The 11956-nt window shown below is 40.2% G+C and overlaps 2 protein-coding genes across 3 annotated transcripts in view; both read left to right on the top strand.

Annotated features, from left to right (window-relative positions):
- Window positions 1–905: 905 nt before the first annotated feature.
- On the top strand, window positions 906–5226 carry LOC110467423 (mucin-3A-like). Its single transcript, XM_021524580.1, has 2 exons — window positions 906–1594; window positions 2376–5226. The coding sequence occupies exons 1-2, from the start codon at window positions 906–908 to the stop codon at window positions 5224–5226; spliced, it is 3540 nt and encodes a 1179-aa protein (XP_021380255.1).
- Window positions 5227–11649: 6423 nt separating this feature from the next.
- Window positions 11650–11956, top strand: part of LOC110467430 (NADPH-dependent diflavin oxidoreductase 1-like) — a 16948-nt gene continuing 16641 nt past the window's right edge. The window contains exon 1 of one of the 2 annotated variants that reach the window (XM_021524593.1): window positions 11650–11739. The gene's annotated coding sequence lies outside the window, so the exon portion shown is untranslated. Of the gene's footprint in view, window positions 11797–11956 lie in introns of both variants that reach the window. The other variant, XM_021524594.1, reaches the window with a different exon arrangement.

The raw sequence follows: 11956 nt of genomic DNA, 5'->3' as shown, positions 1-11956 counted from the left end.
AGGCAATAATCATAGATCATTCTATAGACAAACTGGTTTATATATATATATATTTTAGTCTAAATATCTTTCTGTTGAAAATAATGACATTTTTGTATCAACTGAGTGAAAAAAAAACCCAACAGTTTTAACAACTTCACCAAAACTAGATAATCGACTATGAATGCAGAGGCATGGTTTTAGAGCAAATGGTCTTCAAAGTTAACGACAATGGGGTTCAAACGGCGACTGCATCAAATCTGGACTAAAGTAAGCTTCTTGAATCCCTTACCTAAATGATGCTTCCAACAAGGTTTCTTTGAACTCTGGTCAGCAGGTTTGAATAAGGTGTCATTAAAAACAATACAAATGTATACCCCCACCCCTGTTGACCTGTTGCCCCTAGGGTGTCAGCATCTATATTTGTCGTTTTTGAATCGCAACCACCTTCTGATGCAAAGACAAAAATTGGTTGTTTCCCCCTCATCAGTTCAGGAGGAATGTCGTTTTTATTGGATTTTTGACGGACAACAGACGTCCTGGCATGATACAATCTAACCTTAGTCATTTGGACAATGTGAACAAATTAAGCCACCATCTCACATTCAACACAGGGTCACCCACCATTTCACTGTCAACACAAGGTCAACCACCATCACATTCAACACAAGGTCACTCACCATCTCAGTCAACACAAAGTCAACCACCATCTCACATTCAACACAAGGTCAACCACCATCTCACAGTCAACACAAGGTCAGGGACCATCTCACAGTCAACACATGGTCAGTCACCATCTCACAGGCAACACAAGGTCAGCCACTACCTCACAGACAAATCAATGTCAATTACAATCACAGTCAACACAAGGTAAACCAACATCACACATTCAACACAAGGTCAGCCACTATCTCACAGACAAATCAATGTCAATTACCACAAGGTCAGTCACCATCGCAGACAACACAAGGTCAGTCACCCTCTCACAGTCAACACAAGGACAGTCACCATCTCACATTCAACACGAGGTCAGTCACCATCTCACGTTCGACACAAGGTCAGGCACCATCTCACATTCAACACGAGGTCAGTCACCATCTCACGTTCGACACAAGGTCAGGCACCATCTCACATTCAACAGGAGGTCAGTCACCATCTCAGTTAACACAAGATCAGCCGCAATCTCACAGTCAACCCAAGGTCAGTCACCATCTCGCAGTCAACGCAAGGTCAGTCACCATATCACAACCACCATCTCACATTCAACCCAAGGTCAGTCACCATCTCACAGGCAACACAAGGTCAGTCACCCTCTCACAGTCAACACAAGGTCCGTAAACATCTCACAGTCAACACAATGTCAGTCACCATCGCATACAACACAAGGTCAGTCACAATCTCACAGACAACACAAGGTAAGTCACCATATCACAGTCATCACAAGGTCAGTCACCATCTGCCATTCAACACAAGGTCAGTCACATCTCACAGACAACACAAGGATAGTCACCATCTCAGACAACACAAGCTCAGTCACCATCTCCCAGCCAACCCAAGGTCAGTCACCATCTTCCATTCAACACAAGGTCAGCCACCACCTCACAGTCAACACAAGGTGAGCCACTATCTCACAGACAAATCAATGTCAATTACAATCACAGTCAACACAAGGTCGGCCCCCATCTCCCATTCAACACAAGGTCAACCCCCATCTCACAGTCAACACAAGCTCAGCCACTATCTCACAGACAAATCAATGTCAATTACCATCACAGTCAACACAGGGTCAGTCACCATTTTACAGTCAACACAAGGTCAGACACTATCTCACAGACAAATCAATGTCACTTACCATCACAGTCAACACAGGGTCAGTCACCATCTCACATTCAACAGAAGGACAGTCACCATCTCACATTCAACAGAAGGTCAGTCACCATCTCACGTTCGACACAAGGTCAGGCACCATCTCACATTCAACAGGAGGTCAGTCACCATCTCACATTTAACACAAGGTCAACCACCACCTCACAGTCAACACAAGGGCAGTCACCATCTCACAGTCCACACAAGGTCAGTCACCATCCCACATTCAACACAACGTCAATCCTAACAGTCAGATGAGCCTTAACAGTCAACACAAGGTTAGTCACCTTCACATTCAACACAAGGTCAGTCTCCATCTCACATTCAACACAAAGTCAGTCACCATCTCACAGTCCACACAAGGTCAGTCACCATGTCACATTCAACACAAGGTCCCACCATCACACATTCAACCCAAGGTCAGTCCCCATCTCAGTTAACACAAGGTCAGTCACCATAGCACAGTCAACACAAGGTCAACCCCCATCTCACAGTCAACACCAGGTCAACCACCATCTCACATTCAACAGGAGGTCAGTCACCATCTCACGTTCGACACAAGGTCAGGCACCATCTCACATTCAACAGGAGGTCAGTCACCATCTCAGATTCAACACAAGGTCAGTCGCCATATCACAGTCAACACAAAGTCAGCCACCATCTCACAGTCAACACATGGTCAGTCACCATCTCACAGTCCACACAAGGTCAGTCACCATAACACAGGCAACACAGGGTCAGTCACCATCTCAGATTCAACACAAGGTCAGTCACATCTCACAGACAACACAAGGTAAGTCACCATATCACAGTCAACGCAAGGTCAGTCATCATTTTACAGTCAACACAAGGTCAGTCGCCATATCACAGTCAACACAAGGCCAGTCACCATCTCACAGTCCACACAAGGTCAGTCACCATGTCACAGTCAACACAAAGTCAGCCACCATCTCACTTAACACAAGGTCAGTCACCACCTCACAGTCACCACAAGGTCAGTCCCCATCACAGTCAACACAAGGTAAACCAACATCACACATTCAACACAAGGTCAACCCCCATCTCACATTCAACACAAAGTCAGTCACCATCTCAGTTAACACAAGATCATCCGCAATCTCACAGTCAACACAAGCTCAGCCCCCCTCTCACAGTCAACACAAGGGCAGTCACCATTTTACAGTCAACACAAGGTCAAACACCATCTCACAGCCAACACAAGGTCAGTCACCACCTCACAGTCAACACAAGGTCCGTAAACATCTCACAGTCAACACAATGTCAGTCACCATCTCACAGTCAACACATGGTCAGTCACCATCTCACACAACACAAAATGTCAGCCACCATCTCACAGTCAACACATGGTCAGTCACCATCTCACAGGCAACACAAGGTCAGTCACCAACCCATTCAACACAAGGTCAGCCACCACCTCACAGTCAACACAAGGGCAGTCACCATATCACAGTCATCACAAGGTCAGTCACCATCCCACATTCAACACAAGGTCAAACACCATCTCACATTCAACAGAAGGTCAGTCACCATCTCACGTTCGACACAAGGTCAGGCACCATCTCACATTCAACAGAAGGACAGTCACCATCTCACAGTCAACCCAAGGTCAGTCACCATCTTACAGTCAACACAAGGTCAAACACCATCTCACATTCAACACGAGGTCAGTCACCATCTCACGTTCGACACAAGGTCAGGCACCATCTCACATTCAACAGAAGGACAGTCACCATCTCACATTCAACAGGAGGTCAGTCACCATCTCACGTTCGACACAAGGTCAGGCACCATCTCACATTCAACACGAGGTCAGTCACCATCTCAGACAACACAAGCTCAGTCACCATCTCCCAGCCAACCCAAGGTCAGTCACCATCTTCCATTCAACACAAGGTCAGCCACTATCTCACAGACAAAACAATGTCACTTACCATCACAGTCAACACAAGGTCTGTCACCATCTCACATTCAACACGAGGTCAGTCACCATCTCACGTTCGACACAAGGTCAGGCACCATCTCACATTCAACACGAGGTCAGTCACCATCTCACGTTCGACACAAGGTCAGGCACCATCTCACATTCAACACAAAGTCAGTCACCATCTCACAGCCAACACAAGGTCAGTCACCATCTCACAGTCAACACAAGGTCAGCCACTATCTCACAGACAAATCAATGTCAATTACCATCACAGTCAACACAAGGTCAGTCACCATTTTACAGTCAACACAAGGTCAGCCACCATCTCACATCCAACACAAGGTCAGTCACCATCTCACAGTCAACACAAGGTCAGACACTATCTCACAGACAAATCAATGTCAATTACCACAAGGTCAGTCACCATCTCACATTCAACACAAGGTCACTCACCATCTCACATTCAACACAAGGTCAGTCACCATATCAGTCAACACAAGGTCAACCACCATCTCACAGTCAACACAAGGTCAGTCACCATATCACAGTCAACACAAGGTCAGTCACCATTTTACAGTCAACACAAGGTCAGCCACCATCTCACATTCAACACAAGGTCAGCCACCATCTCACATTCAACACAAGGTCAGTCACCATATCAGTCAACACAAGGTCAACCACCATCTCACAGTCAACACAAGGTCAACCACCATCTCACAGTCAACACAAGGTCAGTCACCATCTCACATTCAACACAAGGACAACCACCATCTCACATTCAACACAAGGTCAGTCCCCATCTCACATTCAACACAAGGTCAGTCACCATATCAGTCAACACAAGGTCAACCACCATCTCACAGTCAACACAAGGTCAGTCACCATATCACAGTCAACACAAGGTCAGTCACCATTTTACAGTCAACACAAGGTCAGCCACCATCTCACATTCAACACAAGGTCAGCCACCATCTCACATTCAACACAAGGTCAGCCACCATCTCACAGTCAACACAAGGTCAGCCACCATCCCACATTCAACACAAGGTCAGCCACCATCTCACAGTCAACACAAGGTCAGCCACCATCCCACATTCAACACAAGGTCAGCCACCATCTCACATTCAACACAAGGTCAGTCACCATCTCGCATTCAACACAAGGTCAGTCACCATCTCACATTCAACACAAGGTCACTCACCATCTCACATTCAACACAAGGTCAGTCACCATATCAGTCAACACAAGGTCAACCACCATCTCACAGTCAACACAAGGTCAGTCACCATCTCACATTCAACACAAGGTCAGTCACCATCTCAGTTAACACAAGATCAGCCGCAATCTCACAGTCAACACAAGGTCAGCCGCAATTTGGTCAACACATGGTCAGCCGCAATCTCACATTCAACTCAAGGCCAGTCACTGCTTCATAGTCAACTCAAGGTCAGTCATTATCTCACAGTCAACTAGAAATGGCATATGGAAACAAAATATTACTTTGATTCACTCCACTAATTATTTCGATGATCAATTAACCTAATTACAGTACGGGGGTCGAAAAATGGAATATCAGCCTGAAAGTATTTTTCTGAAAAAAAATTGAACTGTTTGCATCGTAATACTTCGGAAAGAACATTTTCATTCATGAAGTGCTTTATTGATATATTTATCATCCAGAATGTGAGTTCAGTTGATCATTTTGTGAAAATTTCAATGTGAAATATAGGATTTTTCATTCTTATTAATCTTGTATACCAAAAACTGTCATAGTATGAAGAATGGGTGTCATTTCAAATATGTATGCAAAAATGCAGTCCAAAAAAGGTGGTGGAAAATATTTATTTCGCACAACAAAGTACTCTGTGTACCCAAAAAGGTGAGGGCATAATACACCTCCCTGGCATCCACCAAAAAGCAATGTACCTGATTACAGGTAATTGGTAATGAAATTCGTTGCAAGCCTACAATAAACCTTTCATTGCATGTTAGGTCACAACAAATTCCAAATTCAAATATGCTTCATCACTTGGTGTGATTGATAAAGTTTTGTTTCCAATCAATTTTATGATCAAATGTAATATCCTTGTCACTTTTTAGAATTAGTTCTTATACATTTTATCATCCGACTTTTGTTTTTACATTGCTTTTAGGGGACATTTCATACTCATTTGTTGATATTCAATATTGGTGACGGTCGCCATCGTATCTTCGCAAAATCTCGTAAATGTAAAGGTAACAAAATGTAAAATAAATCCATAATATAAATAGGTTTTGGTTATACTGACTAAACGTGGCATAGATTGTTCAAATGAAGAAGTTAGTATTTGTCCGAAGTGCTACATAAGGTATCTGCGCAAAAGAGAATCTGAAAAAGAACGTTTGGAAGATGAATCTACTAAAAGTTGTCTTCTCTTAACAATCAAGGACCTGTTTTACGGGTCCTTTTCACATAAAAAAGGTTGTCTTTGTTTTAACAATTTAATGGGTAGGGAAGCAAATCCACAATTCTGCAAAAACGTGCCAGGAATCAGTTAATGGTCACACACAAATTGAGATGTTCTGCGTCATCAAGTGTATTCTCATTTCTTCTTATTGGCAATGACCTGAACCCTTGTACACAGGTTATACTATAAGGAAGAGGGTCTTTGAATTCTCAATTATGGTTTAGGTTATCTGAAATAATTGATGTCGTTTTAGAAGTGTCGTACATGTTATCAAAGAATCAATTAGCCTTCACTTTCAATTTTTGTCTCTCGGATGACCCTTACTGCAAAGCTTGGACAAAGAACCATTTCTCAAAATCCATTCATACTTTATCACTTTTCTTTCCTCTTCAGTATAGACCAAAACTACAAAATCTATAGTTCCACTGTTCCTTGGTCCTTACTATTTGAGTAGGGGACATATACTTTCACAAATACTTTATTCTCAGAGACATTCTTTGAAGACAAAGTAACTGCCTTAATATATATAGATGGTACATATATTTATATAAAAAAAAAAAGTGCTGATCATAAGCTTCAGAGAATGTCTTACGGTGGCCAGAAGGAGCATAATTGCGTTGCAATCTGGCCAAAAATGGATGGTTCTTGGTCACCATAAACTTTAACGCTTGAATGATTTTACTGAATTGGATGTCAATTGGCAGGATGGTAGCACTTAAGGGGAACGTGTTAACCTTTTTTTTTTTCTTTTTTTGTTGTTGCTGAGAATACATAATTTGAGAAAAATACATTAAGTATTTTTTGAGAAGTAAAATCCTTAACAGTCAAAATCCAAGATATCTGCTTGGCAACCATCTCAAACATCTCAAAATAAAAACATGCATAACTACCTGTTTATACATCGTCATTCTTGTTTAAGGACGGACAACGGATTGACCACGGAGGAAGGGCGATTTGAACAGCTGATGATGGTGGGACAAAAAAGACATATTGACAATTCCTTTTGAAAAAACGACTTTTTATGATCACATCATAATATTTATAATTTACAACAACATTATTGACATACGTGCCCATTTTTATTACAAAGTTTACCAAACAATTCACCTGCTAAATTAACATTAATGCCGAAACTTAAAGATTGTTACAAAGTCTGTGTTACATGTACATGTACCACATCAATTTATAAATAAAACATTGCTATATACAATGTAGAAAGATTGAATATATAGCAAATTCAAACATTAGCTTTAAATTACATTTTTATTTTTATGTATATCTATCTTGACTAATTTTCCAGGCATACATATTTCATTGGTCCTCGTTTAAATGAAAAAGGCATCATTTTCATAGATGACATCTAGTCTCACTCTGATCACAATGACCTGTTGTGTTGACCTTTGAGTACTTAACCCTTTCAACCCTATGTAACTTTAGTAGACTCTACCATTCATTGATATGGATGAGCCGATTATGGTCTACAGTGGTGAAAGGGTTAATTGATCACAGGTGAGTCGTTACTTGGATGGGGCGAAAAAGAAGATCTATCTTACAGGTATATGAAAGGGTTCGATAGTAATGAGTAAACCGTTGTCATTGCTGAGTGTATGTACCCATATCGTATTTGTTGGTATAGTAACACTTCTATAAATTAATGTCATCTGTGTGGTATATATATTGCACATACTACATGCAACCCTGGGATCAGTTTCAGTAAGCCTAACTTTATTAACAAACAAATCATAAATACATGTACAAAATTTTCCATTTTTCTGCATGGCTGTGTCACTTAAAAAGAAATATCAGTTTTATTTCAGAAATAACTTTCATATTTGATGAATTATGAAAACGTTTTTTAATATCGCCTTTACCGGTAATATATTGTTAACTCATTCACCCCTGAAATTTCATTTTGAACTATTCCAGCCTTTGAATTGGAAGAGTTCAAATGTGTCTTCAGGGGTGAATGAGTTAAGCTGACAGAATTACCAACAACCAGTGTCGGAATGTTTGTGATGTTTGTGATGTACTCGATACACACCAACATCAATTAACAGGTGGGCACACTTACCTGGGCACATATGCACTTACACCAGAATCAATATTCTACGAAAAAGTCAATGGGACAGGTCATTTGTGTCTAACATAGTCAGACAGTCTGACTATATGCAGAATTAATGCTATATTGCCAATACATCTACATTAGATACGGGTATAAAAAATTTAACAATTTGCCAGACAGATGAAAATAACTGATCCATTAACACATATATATGAATGGGACGTCATTTTATGCACATGTATATATATACACACCTTTAAAATGATTTAATGCACCTGACAAGCTCTTATCATGACGATTTGTAGTAATATGAAAAGTGGAGCCATAACTTCCGAATTTGAGATGATTTTTACTCTACTGAGTTTCTGACTCAATAGAATTTTAAAAACAAACAGTAACGTCACATAAAGAAGTGAAGACAGCAGACGCACCACGGCCGGTCTAAGGTTTCCAAAGTCTCGGTACATCCTTATAAAAACTATTATACAAAAGTAGGCACACAGTCCGTCACATATAAACAGGGGAGCGAACGCCTCCCACCAGGTCAGTTCCATTATTTTTTCGTACTTCATCACAGATAGCACGGAGAAGGCCGCCACTGATACCACGTGCATCCAGATCTCGAACGAAGTTATACCCAGCCATTTCACAATTTCTTTCAGTGTGAAAAACATTGTCTATTTTCTAAATTCACTCCCTGGAACGTGTTTGAATCTATTCACACTCCTTGGTTTCTCTCAGAAGGCAATTATATACTTGTGACATGGTGTGTCTGGATGGAAATACTGGGTGTATTTCTAGCTCTGAATCGCAGTAGAAATCTCCCATTCAGTTCATCCATGTGGAATATTAAAGCATTCTGTTCCAATTGTAGGATATCATTCAAGAGCACTGAAATTAATTCACATTGTTGTCTTTTGTCTTTAATTCTTCACCAAATTACAATCTTTTCTTTTCAATTGGAAGATGACGACCCTGTGGGTAAGGATAACAAATTAAACATTAAGTTTCAAATATTCTAGTTGTACTCCATTTAATATTAATACCCGGCTTCCTACGACACAATATATAACAAAAATCTTGTCGTCAGAAGCTACGTTATTGCAGCTCATATTATGGCAATTCCATATGCAATAATAATGTACATGTGGCTTCAATATATCTGTTTTGCCCTTATCAATACTTGTATTCACAACACTGGCTATTTAGGAGTGTTAACAGGGGTGATTGTAAAAGAAATTGTATCCCTTTGCAGTTTGGTCATAAATATACATGCAGGCACTAATATAAGCTCTATGTGAATAAAAATAACCAGATACATTACACATATATGGATAAATTATAACATATGTTTAACGGATATTTTACACACAACACTGAAATTTGGTTTTACAACATTGAACAAAGTAATATAAACAATTTGATTGTCTAGAGTATTGTAAAGGGGACAACTCTGTCGTGTGTATGAGTTGTCTCCCCTACATCAACACCAGTAGTGACAACAATGTACAGGATGTACATAATCTTTCGACAATGCAAGGAACACCTAGGATAAATGCCATCAGGTTGAAATAATGTGTCGGGTCTTTCTTGTTGAACATGTAATAAGTCACGTATAGTGGTAAAACTTCAAATCTTTACTTTTCACAACAAGAATGGTTGTCACATGCTTACATATAAAAGATGTGCATTGATTAGGTTGCCTTACAAGCATCAGCTGTAGGGAATTTCTCTTTAGCTCAGCCGTAGAGCATCAGGCTCTATCACTATTCCTCGTCCTACTACATATATATATATATCCTAGTAGCCAACAACCATATAACAAGGTAGATTATCTGTCTGGGATGATCTCAATCTTTAGGGCTGCTTTTGTACATCCAGCTGAAATGAACTAGGTTGGAGCTGGGCCAATGTTGTGTAGCTACTAGCTAGATCAATTTTGAAGATTTTTGTCAAACAGTAATAAGCCAAGAATTCTATGTGATTTCTTTCACATATGTATTTAAATTTCACATTTCCTAAAATACATTTTAAATGATCTTGTTTGATACATGTATAAATACTATCTAGTGATAGTTGGCCTTTTATTATTATTGCCCAGACATGTCTGGACACCTCTTGATCTATAGCCAAATTATCTGTGTCCATTTTTCTTTCAGATCCCTATAGCTTTAACCAATTGAAGTGGCTGAACCAGAAAGCTCATGATCAAAACCCTGGTATAGTCTTTCAATGTGTACTTGTGCACTAATAATAGCAGAACTGGATTGGGTTGTTTGCCAGTGTTAAGGTAGCTCAATTGGTTAGAACATCTGTCCTAAGTTTAGAGGATTCTGGGTTTGAATCCAAGTCTTGCCATGCATTTTTCTCTCCTGTTACAGTGATGCCTTGTTTCAAGCACTGGCCATGCATGGGTGTATATATGCTACGCAAGGGAATACTACAACCTGGGTTGTAAATACTATTTTCTTTTGGGGCAAAAACTTGGGAAAGAAGGGAGGATTAATAAAGCAGGACTGAAATGGGTCATTTGCTTGCAACAATATGGCTCAATTGATCAGAACATTCATCTGGAGTTCATTAGTTCAGGTTCAAATCCATGTCTGGTCGTGTATGTTTTCTCTCCTGCTATGACTTATACAGACTTTAATTAACCTTTAATTGTGTAGTTGAACTACAATTAGCTCAAGTGGTACTGGTAGAGCGTCTGTCTCAGTTGGAGGGTCCTGGGTTCAAACGGTTAACCCTGGTCTGGCTGTGCATTTTTTAGCTCCTATAACAAAATTGGCAAGCTTGTCAACCCTTGTGTTAAGCACTAGGTGAATACTTGGTAAGGGGGTACCCAAAATTGAGTTGTAAATATTGTTATCTTCAGGGGCGAAGACTTTGAAAAATGAAAGAGACATGTAGCGGGACTGGGTTGTTTGTCATCGAAAATGGCATGAACACTTAACAGTGACATGAACTAGTGCGAGAATACATTTAAGGGCCTGCACTTTAATTGGAAGAAGAAGATGTACAGGTAGCACAACTTAGGTAAAGTGGGGGGGGGGGGGACACTGCGGGAAGTATTTCAAAGCACTATTCAAGTGATAGAATATGGTGTACAGTAGTATAGTAGTCATAACGCTATACAGTAGTCTAAGCTTGCATATCTATAGTAATCATGCGTAACGGTTATTAGTAAATCTTATTCGGTATCAGTTACCTTCAAGTCGTTAAATCCTTCTGTCGATAGATAAACAGGAAGTCTAGTCGTTTTTGGTAATCAGCGTCAAAAGAAAGTTTTGATAATAGGAAGAAAATAATGTTAAAATCAAACTCCAAGGTGACCAAGTAAATAACCTGATGGATGTAAACGTGTTCAGTAATACGTTCCTCTAAATGTGGTACTAGGGATGTAAATGAAATATGTCACGTGTGACACTGGACTGAAAAAGGTAAACACATGCATTGAATTTAATCCGCTGACCATAACAGAGCTGTCAATCTTAGAGGTTAGAAAGAGAGTTGCTGTTAAAGTTCCGTTCAAATACAAAATTGGTGAATTCAGTATATGTGACCAACATTTGTTGGAATTGTACAGAGAGATCGAGACGCGTTCATGCAAATCATGGTTCGGATCCCGATTTTGGATTTTGCCCCCCTGCCCCCCCC

Source organism: Mizuhopecten yessoensis, unplaced genomic scaffold (genome assembly GCF_002113885.1).
Source record: "Mizuhopecten yessoensis strain PY_sf001 unplaced genomic scaffold, ASM211388v2 scaffold11173, whole genome shotgun sequence".
In the NCBI taxonomy this organism is placed as follows: domain Eukaryota; kingdom Metazoa; phylum Mollusca; class Bivalvia; order Pectinida; family Pectinidae; genus Mizuhopecten; species Mizuhopecten yessoensis.
Note: the sequence above shows the minus strand (reverse complement) of the source record. Positions and strands in the feature narration are given on the sequence as shown.